Genomic DNA, 20,623 nt, shown 5'->3' with positions numbered 1-20,623 from the left:
TAGACAGACAGACAGACAGACAGAGTAATAAAGAGTAATATAAAATATTAAACCAAGAGTGATTTAAAATGGGTAAGTTTCAGATAGAAAATAGACAATGAGTGGATAAAACAGTTAATACACCAATTAGTTTACACTAGGCTATTTATGAGGTCTTAGCCAGGACATACTTAATGCAAACATGTGTAGCTTACCTCTGATTATTTGGGAGGCTTTTGTTTTCCCCATGCAAAATTTCTTTGCGATGGAAGAGTCTGGGAACATTCCAGCCACGCACTTGTTGAAATCATCAAAGAAAGAGAGGCTAATGTTTTTCTTAGCTATTAGCATCGCCATCTTCACCTCAGACCTAATCAGTGTTGCCAGATACTGCTGACGTTTTCCAGCCCAAAATATGTTCAAAAACCGCCAAAATGCACTTGAAACCGCCCAACTTGGGCGGGAAACCGCCCAATCTGGCAACACTGGACCTAATCACTTGTTCAGCCTCGCCTCCGGACGTAGTTATGTAATTACTGATGCCTGAGAGGGCGGGGACGTGAATTCATGCCCCGACTTCCTGCTGTAAACTCCTGTCAGAGGCGCGTCATGAATTCTGGACCTACCGACTTTTTTATATTGTCAAAATATGGGATATTTTCGGGAAAAAAAAAAAAAAAACGGGAAGACAGCGGGAAATGAGTCAAAATAAGGGATTTCCCGGGAAAAACGGGAGGGTTGACAGGTATGCCATAAATCCAGTGCACAGCCAGTGCTCACTACTTGGTACCATATTCACACTGCAAAAAAACTGAAAACGGAATTTGAGGAGAAAATTCCTTAATACAGGTCGTCGTCAACTTACGACTGCGTTTGGTTACGACTGACCGGTCGTAAACCGATCTGGTCGTAAGTCGGTCTATGTTAAATGAACGTAAGTATATTGTGATGTGTAATGATATTGTAATCATCTTAAAGTCTTATTTTATCAACATTTTCTTATTTCATTACCTTGGCTCATTATTTGGTTGAAGTCAAACACTGCATACTACACTGCGTACAGTACAATTCGTTTAATACGTGCAAAACAAAACATACGAAATACAGGTGTGAAAAATAGAAAACATTTTAGTTTGAAACATACCAAAGTACAAATGTAAAACATAGCAAAATCCAAAATTTAGTGACCGCTGGCATCACTGGTGCTTGGCTGTGGGTCGTCTACATCAGGGGTTCCCAAACCTTTCCATGCCAAGGCCCCCCAAACAGCATTAGCTTCTGGCCGGGGACCCCCTTTGCAAACCCACAGACAATGCTACAAAATATGTAAAGAAACATCAACTTTTAGAATGTCTTCTCTTACTTTTATTCAATAGTCAATCATTGTTACATTTGTTTAGCATAAGAATATTATTAACTAACATGTTTTCAACACAAATATTTTCGCACTGAACAATAAACTGTATAACCTCCTGTAGTACCTGATTCAACTCGTTATCCATCCTTTTTGCGACCAGTGCCTCGCGATGGAGCATGCAGTGTGTGGCCACTACATGCGGGGCCTTCTGCTTAATGAGAGCGGTCACTCCACTGATCTTCCCGGTCATTGCCGCGGCTCCGTCCGAACATCCCCCCACACAACGGGTCCAGTCCAATCCGTTAGACTCAATGTAATCGTCCAAAACTTGAAAAATGTCTTTCCCAGTAGTTCTTCTTTCAAGTGCTTTACAAAATAGTATTTCCTCCACAAATCTTTCCTGTGAAATAAATCTGATGTACACAAGCAGTTGGGCCTCATTGGATAAATCTGTGCTCTCATCCAGCTGAAGTGCGAAGTATTCGCTGGCTCTCACCTGCTCCAACAGCTGAGCAGATACGTCTTGAGCCATGTCACCAATCCGTCGGCTCACGGTGTTATCAGAGAGTGGGACAGCATCGATTTTTTTGGCAGCATCCTCACCAAGCAATTCTCGGACAATGTCTTTGGTGGCTGGTAAAATCAAATCTTTTCCAATTGAGTGAGGTTTTTTAGCATGAGCAATGTGGTACGAAGCTAAAAATTATGCCTTCAGGGCCGGCTCAGGGACAGTAGCTTGCTGGGTGAATGCAGCAGATTGCCTGACCAAATGCTCTTCTTTGCGTCTGAAGAAATCTACTGTTTTTTCGGCATCTGTCGGATGTTTTTGTACCAAGTGACGCTGAAGTTTCGAAGGTTTTAAGCACTCGTTTGACAAGGTCTCCAGACAGAGGACGCATTTCGGGCAATCATGGCCATTTTTCTGTATGGCTGTAAAGCCATACTTAATGTATGCTGCCTCATATTTTCGGATTTTAGTTGGCCAGGACTTCTTAGTTTTTTTCACAGCAGTGTCCTCCACAGCAGGGCTGTTGGTTTGTTCCTTCGGGCTCTTCTTCAAAAACCTGTCCATTTTGCGCTAGCAATACGCTAGCTTGAGGAGCAAAGCAGCTTGATAAATGGCGCAAACCGCAACATCACAGGCAATCGGAGAGATGAGCATGGCAAACAACGTTTCGATACGATGTATTATTATTAATAATTATATTTTATAATAATGATTAAAAAACTAATTACAATATATTTAATAATAATTATTTTAAAAAAGTATATTTTTTTCACAATTTTTTTTTATCATCGTCCCTCCAACTTTCTGAGGCCCCCCTAGCGCCCCCTGGCGGCCACGCCCCCCACTTTGAAAACCACTGGTCTACATCATCATCAGCTGTTGCAGCGCTCGGGCTGGCGGGAGCATTTGCTCGTTTCATAAACATGGTAAGCCTCATCTGAACTGTTTGTTTCTTTTTCTCCTCATAAATTTCACGATACGGACGAAGCCCGTCATGTACCATCCGTTCAATCCTTGCAAATCTTTCTATGTTTTAGAACTAAATCTGTACCGGGATACTGCTCACACTGAGCAGCGTGCGTGGCGAGAGGCTGGATGTTGGGCGATGCCAAGAGCTGGGGAGGAAACTGTCATACGCTCAGCTGGGAAACACTCGCCAGTCGTAACCAGACGGTCGTAAAGTTGATCAGTCGCAAGTTGCATAGGTTGTAAGTCGACAACTACCTGTAATAATGAAATTATCTCGCTGCATGAACAGATCAGGGCGGCACGGTGGTGTAGTGGTTAGCGCTGTCGCCTCACAGCAAGAAGGCCCGGGTTCGAGCCCTGTGGCCGGCGAGGGCCTTTCTGTGCGGAGTTTGCATGTTCTCCCCGTGTCCGCGTGGGTTTCCTCCGGGTGCTCCGGTTTCCCCCACAGTCCAAAGACATGCAGGTTAGGTTAACTGGTGACTTTAAATTGACCGTAGGTGTGAATGTGAGTGTGAATGGTTGTCTGTGTCTATGTGTCAGCCCTGTGATGACCTGGCGACTTGTCCAGGGTGTACCCCGCCTTTCGCCCGTAGTCAGCTGGGATAGGCTCCAGCTTGCCTGCGACCCTGTAGAACAGGATAAAGCGGCTAGAGATAATGAGATGAGATGAACAGATCATTTTACTTGACAAGACATCTTGGAATAAGTTGGTTACAATCTAGAACCAGTTTTAATAATCTCAGAGTTGGTGTCTTGTATTCTTCTACACTGCAAAAATGATATCTTAACAAGTTAGAGTATCTCGGATATAGTTGAAACGACCTAGCATTTCCTATTAGAAGAATACGGTACGAGACACCAACTCTGAGATTAGTAAAACTAGTTCTAGATTGTAACCAATTTAACCCAAGATGCCTTGTGAAGTAAAATTATCTGTCTGTGTAGCAAGATAATTTCATGAGTATTAAACAATTTTCTCCTCAAATTTAGTTTTCAGCTTTTTGCAGTGCAAGTACCACAATACAGCCAACAAGCACTTGTTAGCTGTTTATTTAACACAGAAAACATTATAACTTCTTTTTTTTTTGTGGTTTCAGATTCACTGGGTTATTTGTAACATCCACATTGTTTATGTCAGAGCAGATCATGATGGTGTGTTTCCAGTGCACTCAACACCAAGTGCCTGAATTCAGTCCCTCACTGCTGCCTTACAGTATATACTGCTCTTTACAGAATAGTCCAGAGGTGTACCACAGTGATCTTTATGCATCTGTCTAGTACTCAAGATATTTGTATCTCTAGCTGTATCAAGATTTGGAAAAACACACTAAAAAGCCAGGGGCAAAAATGCACGGTCTGGGAATTCTGGCTCTGACAGTTCTTTCGCACTCTAGTTCACGACTGATCACTAGTAAACTGCTCACACAGTTATTATTTTTGTTTGTAAACGGCCATAATACTGTATGTACTTTCTAGCAAATTTAATTAGAAACCTATTTGAATCTACTTCCTAACATATCAACAAACTAGTATCATAATCTAAAGCACTGCAACCCTGACTAGGAATAAAACAATGCTCACGTCCTGGCATTTAAAAAAAAAAAAAAGGAATAATGCACCTCCTGTTAATTTCTGTATTTGCATCTGTTTAATTTGAATAAAGTATTTATATTTGCCTACATTCCATGAACAGGTTATATAGTAAAAAGAAACAGACGCAGGACCTGCCTCACCCCAAAGTAGTGCTTATTTCCTTATACTCTGTGTGATAGACACATTTCATGGTAAGCTGTAATATGTGGAAAACACCGGTATGACTAGTGGTGTAAATGGCCCACTGTGGCCTTGACAGTGCCAATAATAATTAAATTAGACAGCGCCATTTCCTTGGGTCTTGAAGTAGACCAATACGACTGAGCTCTATCCTTGTAGGGGCGGCCTCTCTCTCTTTCTCACCATCACCCTTTCGTGTGCAAAGTACTGCGAGTACTAAAGTTTTCAGTCATGCAGTTAATCTGTAACATCCTGTAGTAATAAATAACGCCAAGCTGGCTTGTAGTATAATCTTTAAGATCTTCCAATCTACTTGTTACTGCAAAATTCATGCGTACTGTATGCTGACATACACCTCAAATCCATACATTCCCCGATCATTACAGATCCATTATTAGTATAATACACAGACAGGTGTGTCACATGGAGGCTGCCTAGACCTGGATTCAGTAAAGTCATCAAATAAGCCGTGCTGAAATCCAAACCGAGGTTATCCAAACCACAGTCTGATTACAAGAGCACAAGTCAATGGCTTCCACAGTATCAGCACCCTGAAGAGGGCAAGGCAAAGCAAGCAATGACTATAAACAAACACGGAGAGAGGTGAAAGAACACACACCCAATCCAAGCACAACCACCACCACACACGCAAAGTAGTCCAGGAAAGTCTATTCTCGGACCTGCTCCTGAACATCTGGCTTTCAGTCACCTTAGTGAAGAATGCATGACTCACATTTATAGCAGGATTGTGAGAGAATGTGAATATCAGCACAGCAAACCCAAAAATACAATTCTATTTCGTTAGCAGCTTGGATTATAGGATACTATTTGATAATCCCTTCTAGCCAAAAGTAACACAAAGACCAGAGGAATTCTCTCTACTTTTATTCTGACAAGTAGCTTCATCATCAAAACTGCAAATATGGGGTTTAAAGGGCTGATGACATGAACATGACTCTATGCAATTTCTTAAATAAACTATACAACATGGCAAACATGTTAGATTTCTGTTATAATTACGTGAAAAGAAGCTGTTGTTATGCAAATATCCAACTTTTAATTGCACAGCGCAAGAAAACTGGGTCCGTGGCTCGCGGCCATGCTGTGACGTCAGCAGAACACCACGCTGCGGTTCACTGGCTGTTCTACTCAATGGAAATGGCGCATGAAAACACCGGTGAACTCTCTAGTGCTAGCTCTTCAACAACCAAATACTGGTACTTTAAGCAGTGATCATGATGGCATGATTTTATCTGATTTTAAATAAATGAGATTGATAATAATGTGAATGTTCACAACTAGTACATACAAACTCTTCAGCTTCTGATTCAGCAGCTGCGTCATACTCCGCAAAAACATCAGCAAGAACCTACAATATAAATGGAAATGCAATACACTAAGCTCAAATGACTTTTGGAAAGTATAATTTCTAAATTTTTTCTACATATTCTTGAAGTCGGTCATCGGGGTACTTGCTACCGTTCCCTAACAACGCATGGCAAAGGGTAAAGTGTAGTGTTGCTACGAGTACTTGCTAAAGCCTCCGGTGGAAGATCCTCGATGTGCTGATAAGACATACAGTTCTATATAACACACAAGTGTCACGATAATCACAAAACAGATGCAAATTGTTAAAATACCTAATTTTTAAGCAATCATGTATTAATCTCTTCCGAATAGAATCTATGATAGCCTACCCTCTTTACCCTTTGCCTCTCGTTGCTAGGCGGCAGTTACATGAAAGCCGCAAGCTTTCACAAGCAAATACATGACTGATATCACGCCGACTTTATGATTACATTTATGATTATCATGAATGTGTACTCTATGATGTGTACTCTATGAGCGCTCTGGAGCGAGTGACTTCCAAGATGGCCGCGCAGACCGCATGGTTACTATTTTTAGCATCATGTTGGAGCACTCTATAGCGCTACGTACCTTTATCTTATGTCGTTTCTCAACACATGTTCTGACAGGAGGACTGTCTTTGGAGGAGTCGCCTTGTCCCAGGCGACTGCTGGATCCGACATAGCTACTAGTAGACCCCCTCCGGAATACTGTAGGCACTGCTGATGGTAGCAACACACGTTTGTGCTGAACTGAACACCCAAGAGATCCTTTTAAGCTGGGAAGGGTGTCAAAACAATCCAAATCGAAGTGTTCAGAGCGCAGGACGGATGTTGGTGAGGGCTCCCACTTGTCACGAGTGCGCCTGACTTGCCTCACCCACTTCGCATGCAGCTCGGGATCTCTGGGAAACTTGAATAAACTTACCCCATCCTTGTGGGTTTTGGAGCAAAAGCCGGCAACACAACGCGAAGGCATAATAACTAATATATATATATATATATATATATATATATATATATATATATATATATATATATATATATATATATAAAATGTCTAATAAAAATACTAATAATGATAAACTGGTAAGTTAGGAGGAAGGTTCTTTCGCTGACGTCATATAGCTCCTCCTCCTCCTCTTTCGTCTCCTGGGTGCTGCAGCCCCGTCAAATTTGCCCAGATAGCCGCGTTTATCATAACTTGTAAAATAGGCACCTTCGTGAATTAATATATGGATCATCGGGAATTACTTTTTATGTTATAAAACATCGCCAAAGATGTCAAAAACGTGTCATCAGCACTTTAATGACACCCATGCAAAAGTCCATGTGCAAAGACATTTATTTTCAGTGACATCTGGATGACTGTACTAAAATCACAGTGCAGGTTTCAGCATGGAGTCAGAGGTACATACTGGCTCTGGAGCATGAAAAAATACGGGCTGTGGAACTGAAGCTGCCACGCTGTGAGTGTTATGACGGTGTTACGCAGCATAACACTTTGGGAAGATTTGAAGAGAATATAACAAGTGATCACAATCTCTGCCACACACACACCGTGACAGTCCTGCTAGATCTCAATTCTAATGAAACATACACAGTGACAGTCCTGGATCTTGATTCTAATCACACACACACACTGACAGTCCTCAATTTCGATTCTAATGAAATCCAAGATCACCGAGCAGACAGCTGCGAGTTAATGTGTGTATACTTGTAGGATAGTGAGATAGATATTGAAGTAAAACAAATGCAAATGCTGACAAATGCTTTCCATACAGATTGATCACTAGATAAAATCAACAGAGAGTGAGAGAGAGATTGAGACAAAGATAGTGTGTGTGTGTCGCCACAAAGGAATGTTTTCTGAGTAAACATCTTTGAAGGTCTCATGGGGATCAGAACAGGGCAGAACACCGTGCTCATGGTGACATTTTCTTTTCCATTATTCAGAAACTGGCGTTTAAGGAATTACTGAGTGCACGTCAGATTGTATACATGCTGCGCTGAGACACGTATTCGGTTGGCATTGCTCTCTGATCGCCAGTGTGACTATCCTCTGAGCATGCCAGATGAACTCTTGCCCATTCAGTCTTGCGTAACAGTAAACTTCAGGCACAAATGGTTCTGTTCAGCCCTGTCTATTAATTACTACACCCAGAACAAAGTTTATTCTCACAATGAATCACTGTTAGCAAAATCTTTGCGGAAACATGAAAGTTTCTGCTGGAAAAGCCAGGAAGACAAAACAGTAAACAGCCTGAATTTACTCTCACATTAATAACCGTCACTCCCTCCCACACAGCTCCTGAATATCAAAAGCATCCAAACCTATTATCTGGCTCCAGTAACAGTAATCTACATTTTTATACAGGCTTGTTTTCTCCTTCATCGAGCCATCATTTGGTCACTTTCAGATACTTTTAACCCATGATGATCATTCCAACCTTTAACGTGATACTTACTGACTTCATTTTGTTGCCTCATTGTCCATCAAATGACTACACTGGTATGAGACGGTATGGTATGGTATGGTAATCCTGCAAGATGTGTGTGCGTGTACGTAGGTTTTACTATGCGGAGGAGAGCTGAGTGATGATGACATCCATGTACTGCTGCTTTGCCAGTTTTGTTCCAGCTAAAGTAATTACACATACTAAGAGAAACCCACACAGATGGCCTTGGGGAACCCACACAAATAACCTTTCTATCTTAAATGTGTTTTCTCTCCCTTTTAAAATCAAATGTTTTATTGCCCTTAGAACTCATTTCATTATTCTCTGTTCAACAATCTAACATTCTACCCCCTTATCCTTATACGTCTTTTTTCCCCCCCCACCATTACTGGTACAAGTGTCTGAGAAAGGATTTAAATTATTTGAAGTTAACAAGGATGCAGTTAAATGAAGGAATAAACAAAACAGCTGTAGTATAGAGTGTAGATTCAGTAGTATGACGATAAGCTTTTACGTTGCATCCACTGGATTTTTCCTCCCTTTCACTGGGAGTTAACAGAATCTCTGATGTACTAGTATACTTTTATATACTGAACAAGCTGCTAAAGAACTCAATGAACAGACTTTAAGTTAGTGGCTGATATAAAAGCACCAACTACACGCATCAGGAGGAGGAGAGATAGAGCAGAAGGGGAAAAAAGGCATAGTATGTGGGTGGACAGACGATGAATGATGGGAAGATAGGATTACAGCTACGCATTCGCATAACGAGTACAAACATCAGTTGCGTCAGCACTAGCGTCACTCATTTCTAGCTGTTTAAAAAACATGCAGTTTCCTTCAGTTTTGTCAGTCTATTTGCTCAGCCTTCTGGTCCTTAAATCAAGACATCAAGCAAAACATCCTTGAGCATGTCAGAAATAGAAGCGAGCTCGTCCGCATGTGTACAGAGTCAGAGATGTCATGCACTGGGTGCTTTCTGTTCTGAGGAGTGCTGGAACACTCTGAGCCGTTGCTCCAGGGCTGATCGTGGCAGGCCTGGGAAAGAGTTGCTCTTGTCATATTGTATGTTTGCAAATTAAACATGTGCTTTGGGACTTTTGACATCCATTAGGGTGCATCAGTTGCCCCCTAAAAATGAAAAGTTCCTCCGATCATGATGCATTTTTGTTTTTATGTTCCTTTTGGTAAGAAAACACACTGGGTGAAATATTTTGACAAAATTCAAAAGTTTAATGGCGGCACCAAGAGCTCAAAGTTATGGAAAAAGCTGCTATTTTATGACTTTTATGACAAAATTTCGATCACTTTTCATGAAACATTATGGCACCTTATAGAGTATACCAAATATCTTAGATACACATTTTTAGTACATATTCTAAATATATTATCAAGCACAGTTTGAGTTTTAGCTGTTCATTGTTCAACTACTTTTAAACAATACAAATGTATTCTGAATCACATTAATGCTTCTCAATCCCTTGCAAAGGTTCTTAACATGATCTCTGCGTCACAAGAAATCAGTAAATGGAGTCCAACATTGTGATTCAAACCTTACGCGAAAACATAAAATAAGCGTTTTTTGGCAAAAAAAATGAACCTCATGGTGCCACCATTAGACTTTTGAATATGGTCAAAAAATTTTACAGGATGTCTTTATTGGTGAAAAGGAACACCCAAACAAAAATGCATCAGATTTTATGAAAGTGAGGGCAACTGATGCACCCTAACATCCATGCTTGCTTAACTCCAAGTAGGAGATAAAAGGAGAGGCTGACTTGGCTTAAGTGACCATGTGCAAAAGAGTGCAGTCAAACTGACAGCCCTGCTCTGTGACTAGGAAAGATGACATTCCTCACCATCTGAGTAACAGCATCCAATCTTGAGCATGTGATGCTCTCCTCTAAGGCTACATCCACACGACAACGGCAACGAGATTTAAAAAAAAAATAAAAATATCGCGTCCACATGGGCAACGGATCAGTAAAATATCAGGTCCATATGGCAACGCAACGCTTGCTGAAAACGATGCAATACACATGCCACACCTCTAGGTGCGCTGTAAGACGGTCCCATCGGAGACACCACAACAATAGAAGAAGTAAGGACGCATGCGCATAAACTATTATGCGCGAGACTTCATATTAGCCACAAAGTCAGAAAAATCTGTTCGTAAAATTACGTTATAATGACCAAATACAATGAAAAGTATTTTTCCAGTCTCACCTGTGAAAGGTAATCCCATGTGATCTCGTTTAGACGGTAAACCTGTTGGTACAGTTAAACGCAGCACATGAATGAGGCATCTTTATTCTCCGCTTTGACCCATCCAATATGGCGGCGAGGATGACGTATGATTCTACGCGGAAGGCGGCGTCTTTAATGGTCCGGAATAAATTGAATGCTACACGTTGATGGATTAATTTGTTCTTCTACGCCCTTTTTGAGGAATGTATTGTAGGACTTAAACCAACATCTGAAGAGGTGAGATCGCTCCTTTTTTCCCCTATTTTTGCTGGCGGGATTGACTCTCACTCTCTCTCTCTCTCTCTCTCTCTCTCACTTTGCACCATTACACAATAAATATTCACAGTGAAAATATTTTGTAAGCGTGTTTCATGAACCAAGTTAAAGGATTTGTTGACAACTCGCATCGAGTTCGTTACACTTCTACCCGGCATGAAGCACATGTGGTTGTGACGTCATCGTAAACAAATCCGTTCTACTCATCCAGACGACTTCGCAACGGTGCCGTTGCCAGATCTTTCCACTCTGGAACCCGTTCTCAAAAGATTTCGTTTTGGGGTACCCAAAACGCCGGTGCCGTGTGGACGCCAGGCCGAAACGATAAACAATTTTATCAGATTCACCTGAATCTGTTGCCGTGTGGACAGGGCCTAAGTATAACATGCGTGAAAAGATTTAAAAAGATGCCCTGATGGGCTTCACATGTCTCAGAGGAAGCATGTATTAGCCTCCACCCTTCCAGATAGAAATTTGCGGTAATGTAAGGTAGCATATTATTGTGCTACTGGGTGGTACAGCTAAACTTAAAGGAAATGAGATTTAAAAGAAAAAAAAAAAACCTCCACATGTAACCCTGTAAATCTCTTTCTTTGTCTCTGCCTCTGATGCTTCATGCATTAGTGCTAGAAGTAATGCATAACTGACAAGGAACATCCAATACAAAGATGTATCACAGCAAAAAGATGCTGTACGTAGCTTTGTTACTTACTTGATTTGCTCAGACTGTAAATGTGAGTGTGGCATTAGTTAACGTGGCTCATACCATTGAAAAGGACAGTAGTTCTGGGAGTGACATCCAAGTCCAGAGGAGGTGTGACGGGGTAAGCCTTCAGTGTAGACACAGCACACAGAAGCTGCAGGCAGAACAGCCATGCCACGTTGCTCCTCATCTTCATCACCTCTTGTTTTGCCCAGGAGAGGCGAGCACCTCAAATTTGAAACTTGGCAATTTGTATCCGTCACCACAACAAGATCCCAGCGATCCTAACTACCGCATCATCCTTCTGAATAATTGACCTAAAAACACGCACAAAAACAAAAGGTTAGTGGAGGCAGCAAAATACAAAAGAATTGCTGAGACTGTGGGAGAAACAGAAAAAGCATCACAGTAGAAACTAGGATTTGTGAAAATAGCCAGCTGAGATTTTCACTCAGAGGTGTCAAGTGAGAACATTAAACATATCCATTCAGAAAATGGTGCAACATCCTGAAGTGTTGTGCTCTGTCTGATGCACCTGCATTAAGTTATATAATTGATGGCTAATCAATGACAAAATACTCAATGGGAGCTGTAAACCTTCAAATGTCTCTCGTCTCCATTACAATCACCAGATGTATTCAGACGTGTTCCCCATGAGGTGAATGAACAACCATCACACTCACACCGATGGGCAGTTTAGAGTAGCCAGTTGACCTAATTTGCATGTGTTTGGACTGTGAGGGGAAACCCACACCAGAATGCAGAGAACATGCAAACACCAGTTGGCTGCGAGGTTCAAACCCAGAATCTTCTTGCTCAGAGACGACCGTGCTAACCACTGCATCACTGTGCCACCCAAAATATACTTATTTGTATCAATATTGTAAAAGGCCAATATGATGATTAACAAATGATACATTGTTCAGCTCTAGAAGGAACACATTTATTATCTATGCAATATTAAAAAAAAATTATATATGCCACTAGGTTATGATAATTAATTTTAATATTTAAAATGTATATTTTTAATAGTAAAATAGCAGAATATTTAGTACTTTTGATGCTATACATACAACCCTAATTCCATAAATTTGGGACACTGAATAAAACGTAAATAAAAAAAACAGAATATGATAATTTGCAAATCTTGGAAGCCCTATATTTAATTGAAAATAGGACAAAGACAACATATAAAATAGTGAAACAATTTTTTTTTAAAAAATATATGCTCATTCTGAATTTGAGGTCAGCAACACATTTCAAAAAGTTAGGACAGGAACCACCGTGTTGCATCTACCTCTACAAGACTCTGTAAATGTTTGGGAACTGAGGAGACCAATTGCTGTAGTTCTGAAAGAGAAATGTTGTCCCATTCTCGACTGATCTACAATTTCAGTTGCTCACTGGTTTGGGGTCTCCTTTATCCTATTTTGCGCTTCATAATGCGCCAAATGTTTTAAATGGGAGACTGGTCTGGACTGCAGGCAGGTCAGTTTAGCACCCTGACTCTTTTACTACGGAGGCATGCAGTTTTAATATGTGCAGAAAGCAGTTTGGCTTTGTCTTGCTGAAAGAATGAAGGCCTTCTCTGAAAAAGATTTTGTCTGGATGCAGTAATGAACTGTTTTCATAGATGATGGTTTTCTGAAGTGTTCCTGAGCTCATACAGTGATTTACACTACAGACACGTGTCTGCTTTTAATGCAGTGTCGCCTGAGGGCCTGAAAAATCACAGGCATCCAATATCAGTGTTCAGCCTTGTCTCTTGCGTACAGAGATTTCTCCAGACTCTCTGAATCTTTTAATGATGTGATCCCCAAATCCTTTACAATTTTACATTGAGAAACGTTATTCTTAAATTGCTGCACTGTTTGTCCACGCAGTCTTTCACAGAGCGGTGAACCCCTCCCCATCTTTACTTCTGAGAGACTCCGCCTCTCTGGGATGCCCTTTTTATATCCAATCATGTTACTCACCTGTTGCTAATTAACCTAATTAGTTTTTTGTTTTTTTTAGCATTACACAAATTTTTCAGTCTTTTGTTGCCCCTGTCCCAACTTTTTTGATTTCATCAACTTTTTTGCTGGCATCAAATTCAAAATAAGCATATATTTTTCAAAAAAAAATTTTTTTTTCTCAGTTTCAACATTTGATATGTTGTCTTTGTACTATTTTCAATGAAATATAGGGTTTCCATGATTTGCAAATCGTCATATTGTGTTTTTGTATTTATGTTTTACACAGTGTCCCAGCTTTATGGAACTGGGGTTGTAGTATATAATAATTAAGTATAAAGATCAAGATCTAGAAAAAAACTGATTTAATTCATCAAACCGCCAGAGGCTACACTAAAATGATCAAACCTACACAAAACTTCTTGACACTCACATCTGCAGGTACACGCATTTACACAGAATCCAAGGCTGTGTCCCAAATCACGCAATGCCTAAACAGTAATGTCACCAGTGGTGTCGTGATGTTCTCTTTAGTATACCTGTACACCTGCTCATTTATGCAGCTATCCAATTATTCATTAATATAGCAGCAGCATAATGCATAAAAATCACGCAGATCCAGGTCAAGAGCTTCAGTTAATGCTCATTCATCAACTGGCCATGTTCCTCTGACCTCTCTTATCAACAAGATGTTTCCACTCACAGAACTGTTGCTCACTCAGTGTTTTTTGTTTTTGCAACATCCTGTGCAAACTCTAGAAACTGCGAAGCGTGAAAATCCCAGGAAATCAGCAGTTTCTGAAATACTCAGACCGGCCCTTCTCGTACCAACCACCATACCACAGTCAAAGTCAATGAGATCACATTCTGATGTTTGATATAAACATTAACTGAAGCTCTTGATCTGTATCTACATGATTTTTATGCATTGTGCTCCAGCCACATGAGCGAATGACTGGATAACAGGTCAGAATATATGAACGAGCAGTTGAACAGCTGTTCCTATTAAAGTGACCAGTGAGTGCAGCTTGCTAGCTATAATAAAAGCTGTGGTTGAAGAGGAAAGTATTGTCCTGCTGTAATCTGAACTGCTGTAATCTGGGTTGAATGCAGATGTTTTCCCTGAAGCTCTGCACACTGGGGTTGTTGGATATTGCGAGCGTATGCATATTTATTTCTAGCTACATACTGTAGTTTTGGGGGGGTTTTCGCCACATTTTGAACAAAAAAAAAATCCGACGTACTTTAGCTTTTTAATGGGACTAGAAGCATGACTATCAATGCTTGATGGTTTCTCAAGAGTACAGTATATGATCTCTGTAAAACACACCACACACACACACACTGCGCGATGTGATTTAGAAGGACAGTTGTTCTACACTCCCACTGTTCCCTTCACCTCTCTCCCCATCATTCTTACACACTCTGTCCTTCCCTTCTATAAACACTACAGAACACTCCCTCTCTGTCTAAGATAAACACACGCTCGTTCCCATTAAAAGCTTACGCACTAGATGAGAGCCGTTTTCTTTTCCTTCCTAACCCCTACTGCTCCCCAAGAGGCTATGCACCCAGTACCCTCTTAGTCTCTTTCTCCCGAAATCCAACATAACTAAATACAAGCATCTGTGTCACTATCACTTTCTCTCTCCCTCTCATGTACGTGTACACACACACACACACACACACACACACACACACACACACACACACACTGCATTAAAGGAATCAGCAATACACAACGCTGAACAGTTACACTGGTTCAGCACAGGCAGCTGTGTGTCTCCCTGACTACACTTGTGCTGTCACAGCTGGTTGTGAGCGTGGCGTACAGGTGCAGTGTAACTAGCTTTTAATAACAAGCTGTTGCACAAGCAAAACAGGATGTGACAGAAGCCCAGGAATATCTAGCACAATTACAACCAGTGCAAAAATAACATCTAATCCTTTACTAGAAAGCGCGACCAATGGAACTGCAGGAACCCGCATACCTGTTGAAGACAAATAACTTGGCATTCATGACAGCAATTACCTTATACACTGTGCAAACATTTGGACATCTTTGACTCTTATTTAAGGTCTCTGAACAGGGGGTGTGTGTGTGTGTGTGTGTGTGTGTGTGTGTGTGTGTGTGTGTGTGTGTGTGTGTGTGTGTGTGTGTGTGTGAGACAACACTGGAACATTTCACACAAAGCTGAAGCATGGTTATAATTGTTTCCAATGACTTTCATACTGAACAACATAGTCACTGTTTTTAGAAAAACTTTCGGAAAAGAAATAGATATGTTTATGATAGCTTGAAGGGTTCCTTTTAAAAATACTGTACAATATTTCAATCTATAGGGTGTCTGAAAACTCGGGAACCAATGGGAAGATGTTGAGGAAAAATACGCTGATAGGAATCATCAAAGACAATACAGCAGCTGAGAAAATGTGTTGACTGTAAGATGGAACATATGTATATAATAAGCAGCAAAGTTTGTTTGTTTGTCTTGAGCTAACGTCGATATTGCTCGACAGATTTTCACCAAATTTGACAAGTAGGTCCGGGGATGACCCGGAATTTTGCAGATATAAACAAAATTCATGTACTGGCCCTAGGGAGGTCCCTGGAGGGCACAACATCCACCCACCCCCTCCCTCAATGCCTTTCACGTTACGTTTATCAACGCAAACTATCGACAGATCTTCACTAAACTTGGGACGTAGATACAGGAGATAGCCACAATTTGGCATAACTCAAATTCTATACTTGGGCCCCAGGGGGTCCCCAGTGGGCTCCTGGGTGGTGGATGTTTGGATTTTTGTTTGTCTTGGGTTAGCATCACCATTTCTTGATGGATCTTCACCAAATTTGACATGGAAGTCTGGGAGCAACCCAGAATTTTGCAAAACCCGGGCAACAGCAGGTAACCTGCTAGTAATATATAAATAATAATATATGAGTGATTCCACGCTTATGGGTACTGAAATGGGGACATGAACTTATTCACCTAAAACCATTTCTTTTTTTACCATCAGGTCACAAAACATGTAATCTTTAATGAATGATATGTTAAAAGAGAACTTTAATTTTCTGAGATGTAATAAAAACATATTTATATGCCAAAGTCAAGCCTATGAGTTCCAAAATGATGTCTGTTACATTACTTCTGTTACGATTGTCCATCTCGCGTCTGTTACAAATTAATTACAATCTAGCTATATACCATGTTAATCTTATTGAAAGAATGTGTATGTTTATTCTACTACACATGTTTATTAATTATATTTGCTAAAACATCACCTTCCTATGTTTCAAAAAGTAATTCTACATTGTTAAAATTGAGAATATATATGTCCACAACACTTCTGTTACGTTCTGACTTTGGCATATAAATATGTTTTTATTACATCTCAGAAAATTAAAGTTATCTTTTAACACATCATTCATTAAAGATTACATGTTTTGTGACCTGATGGTAAAAAAAGAAATGGTTTTAGGTGAATTTTTAAAAATAAGTTCATGTCCCCATTTCAGTACCCATAAGCGTGGAATCACTCATATAAATACAAAATCAAGTACATTTAGTTTGATTCTCATTTGTTCTTGGCTTTTTGGATGCTCTGTAGTTGCAGTTACTGTATGCAACAAGCCACGTTTGAATAGTTTTGCAACGTCACATAATATCGCATCGTAGTTTTTGACCAACGCATTTTAAAACAGCTGCTGGTTTATGGTCTGAAAACATAAATTCCTTCTCCCTTTCCTTTTTTCCTTCTATGATCTGGAAACCAAAGAAAGATAAATCATGTTACAAATCACTCGCTATGAAAGGACTGACAGACAGATCTCATAGTCAAATGTTATGGGCTTACTTTTTAACTCCAAAACAGTACACACAAGAGCATGTCTATCTGTCCATTAATAATGAAATATTCACAGAATATATATATAAAAAAAAAAAAGACAGCTTGCATTTTCAATGAAAAAGCAAGCTTTGATCATTAGACTGTTATAAGATTTTGTCATGTTTGCTCAGTGTTTACTCACAGCTCAAAGTCTTGAGACAATATATCCACAGGGCGTAAACATATACAGTAGCTGTCTGCAGTGTCAAACATAAATAAAGGTATAAGGGATCTAAGAAGTTTCAGATTGACTTTCCCATAAACTGTGTGAATAAAATATGGCAAAATGTTGCAGTTAAAAGTCAGTCCAGAAAATCTAAACACAGAACCTAGCAGGTATCTCTCACACACCACACTCTCAAACGATCTGAAAGCGAGTCAAAAGCAATACAAACAGGGTGGAGGAGGAAAAAGAAATTCAACTGTCAATATTACAAAAGGCTGCCCACATTCGGTTCCATGCCCACAGTGATAATCCCTCAGCACGTGCCCAGAAAAGGTGAACAAGAGAATGCTTTGGAAACTGCAACTCCTACAACTTTACTATTGTATTCAAATCTGACATTTCAGTTGCATCAATCTTTCTAAATCTGAGAACTTGAAAACCTGTAAACCTGATCCACAGCATTCTGCCCTAAGACCGATTTAATTCAGTGATAGATGGTCAGTAAATACCACCTTATCACATCATCATCGCTGCATTATTTAACATTTTAAAATCCTCACAAAGAATCCAGGTTAATCTCATCTCATCTCATTATCTCTAGCCGCTTTATCCTTCTACAGGGTCGCAGGCAAGCTGGAGCCTATCCCAGCTGACTATGGGCGAAAGGCGGGGTACACCCTGGACAAGTCGCCAGGTCATCACAGGGCTGACACATAGACACAGACAACCATTCACACTCACATTCACACCTACGGCCAATTTAGACTCACCAGTTAACCTAACCTGCATGTCTTTGGACTGTGGGGGAAACCGGAGCACCCGGAGGAAACCCACGCGGACACGGGGAGAACATGCAAACTCCGCACAGAAAGGCCCTCGCCGGCCCCGGGGCTCGAACCCAGGACCTTCTTGCTGTGAGGCGACAGCGCTAACCACTACACCACCGTGCCGCCTCCAGGTTAATCATGAGAAAAAAAAAAAGTTTGTAAAGCACAAACGTGAATGTAGAATGTAGCGTCATTTAGCAGCTCAGCTGGCATTAGAACCCACATGTATGTTTAACCAGCTGTTTATCACACGGAACACATACATCCGCACTTCTAGAAGGTCAGTCCTCCATCACACCTGCTCACACAGAAAGCTCATATTAATCCCAGCCGCTCTTCACATTGTCAGTTGAATAGAAGCAGTGGAACAGTAACCGTATCTCATTAATGAAACCTTTTCATTCGCATTTACTTTTCAGAAACTAAAGTCTATTGTAGTAGCATAATGTGGCTCAGTTCTGATGCTCTGATGGATCACGAATACTGCACCTAAAGCCACACTGTAAAACAAATAAAAATAAAAAATTGAATCAGTTAGTTATGGTGAATAAAATGACTGACATTATTAACAAGGGTGGCTCTGACATGTTAAAACTACAACATTACTGATTAATAAAGCCTTTCTTCATTAGTTAGCACTGTATTGTGTTTTAATGAAAGCCCTAGATCTCTGACAGAATCTTTTGTTGCACATAAAAATGCCTGACTGCAAATAAGGCACTGTGCTTACTTGTCTTGATACAAAATGATCCACGCTTATTTATTGACTTGAGGAGCCTGGGAAGCCTTGTCCTCTTCCCATAAAGGATAGAAAAGGGACTCTGGTGAGCTATAAATGGAATTAATGGAGACAAAGAGGTCACATTAGCCATTCTTTGGCACAAAAAAAGAAGAAAAAAAAGTTCTCTTTCTATTTCACTCTATGGTGCTTTCATAGGCTAAAATAATTACTCCCCAAACACAGAGCTCTATTTTTTTAAAAAATAAATAAACATTAATTAACCGTTAATTATACTTTGGTCAGTTTGCCATGTTATATAATCACATGAAGCCCCCGATGTTAAAGACTCAATAGCTTTTTTGAAAAGTAGAAAGTAAAGTAGAGCCTACAACCAGTGGCGAATTAGCATTAAAAAGCCTTGCTCTGTGCAGTCTAAAAAAGGACGACAGATTTGTTGTTTTATGACGTTATTACGCTTCAGATGACAAGCTTCTATTTCGAGCAGCATTTGTATAAAGCGAGACAGGAGGGCTGCTTTCCATCACTTTCAGAGCACGTCGAGTTTAACAAGTCTGGATGCATGAAGGAATATTTAGTCAGACAAACCTAGAACCTGCTAAATTGATCTTAGGTCTGGTGAGAAGCTCAAGCCCTCACGAGGAAAATGCTGCAGTGCTGGTTGTGAGCTAGTTCTTCATAAATTACCTAAAAACTTACAGAAGTAAAACCTAAAAATGCCATAAAGTCAGAGCACTTATATAGTCACTTAACCTCCTAAGGCCCAAGCTGTTTTTTTACATGCATTTTTTATTTCTCTTTGCTAGTTGGGCTTATTAGAACCTGATTAGAATAAAAACTAAGCATCATCTTTTGATAAGATGTACTTTTAGAGAAAAAGTATGTCCACATATGTGGATTCTTGTTCCGAATTTCTAAAAAGTGCTGTCCACGCATGTGACCGCTAAGCCCTAGGAGGTTAAACAAGCTTTAGGTGTTACTTAACTATTTTCCTGTAGTGTTTCAAAATGGTTTTTCTATTGAATTTCAGTGTAACTAAGGCTACGTTTACATTAGACCGTATCTGTCTCGTTTTCTTCGCGGATGCACTGTCCGTTTACATTAAACCGCCTGGAAACGCCGGGAAACGGGAATCCGCCAGCATCCACGTATTCAATCCAGATCGTGTCAGCTCCGGCGCTGTGTAAACATTCAGAATACGCGGATACGCTGTGCTGAGCTCTAGCTGGCATCTCATTGGACAACGTCACTGTGACATCCACCTTCCTGATTCGCTGGCGTTGGTCATGTGACGCGACTGCTGAAAAACGGCGCGGACTTCCGCCTTGTATCACCTTTCATTAAAGAGTATAAAAGTATGAAAATACTGCAAATACTGATGCAAATACTGCCCATTGTGTAGTTATGATTGTCTTTAGGCTTGCCATC

The 20,623-nt window shown here is 40.4% G+C and overlaps 1 protein-coding gene across 4 annotated transcripts in view; it reads right to left on the bottom strand.

Moving 5' to 3' along the window:
- Positions 1–20,623, bottom strand: part of sema4ga (sema domain, immunoglobulin domain (Ig), transmembrane domain (TM) and short cytoplasmic domain, (semaphorin) 4Ga) — a 57,621-nt gene that overhangs the window by 33,174 nt on the left and 3,824 nt on the right. For 2 of the 4 annotated variants that reach the window (XR_009655056.1, XM_060925755.1), the window contains exon 2: positions 11,681–11,934. Coding sequence is in view for 1 of the 4 variants with exons in the window: in XM_060925755.1 (XP_060781738.1) it covers positions 11,681–11,813 (133 nt within the window). In the remaining 3 variants the exon portion in view is untranslated. Of the gene's footprint in view, positions 1–11,680; positions 11,935–18,679; positions 18,704–19,186; positions 19,286–20,623 lie in introns of those variants that run through there. The other 2 variants (XR_009655058.1, XR_009655057.1) reach the window with 2 other exon arrangements.

This window comes from Neoarius graeffei, chromosome 7 (genome assembly GCF_027579695.1).
Source record: "Neoarius graeffei isolate fNeoGra1 chromosome 7, fNeoGra1.pri, whole genome shotgun sequence".
In the NCBI taxonomy this organism is placed as follows: Eukaryota; Metazoa; Chordata; class Actinopteri; order Siluriformes; family Ariidae; genus Neoarius; species Neoarius graeffei.
The sequence above is the reverse complement of the archived record's forward strand: the minus strand, read 5'-3'. Positions and strand labels throughout refer to the sequence as shown.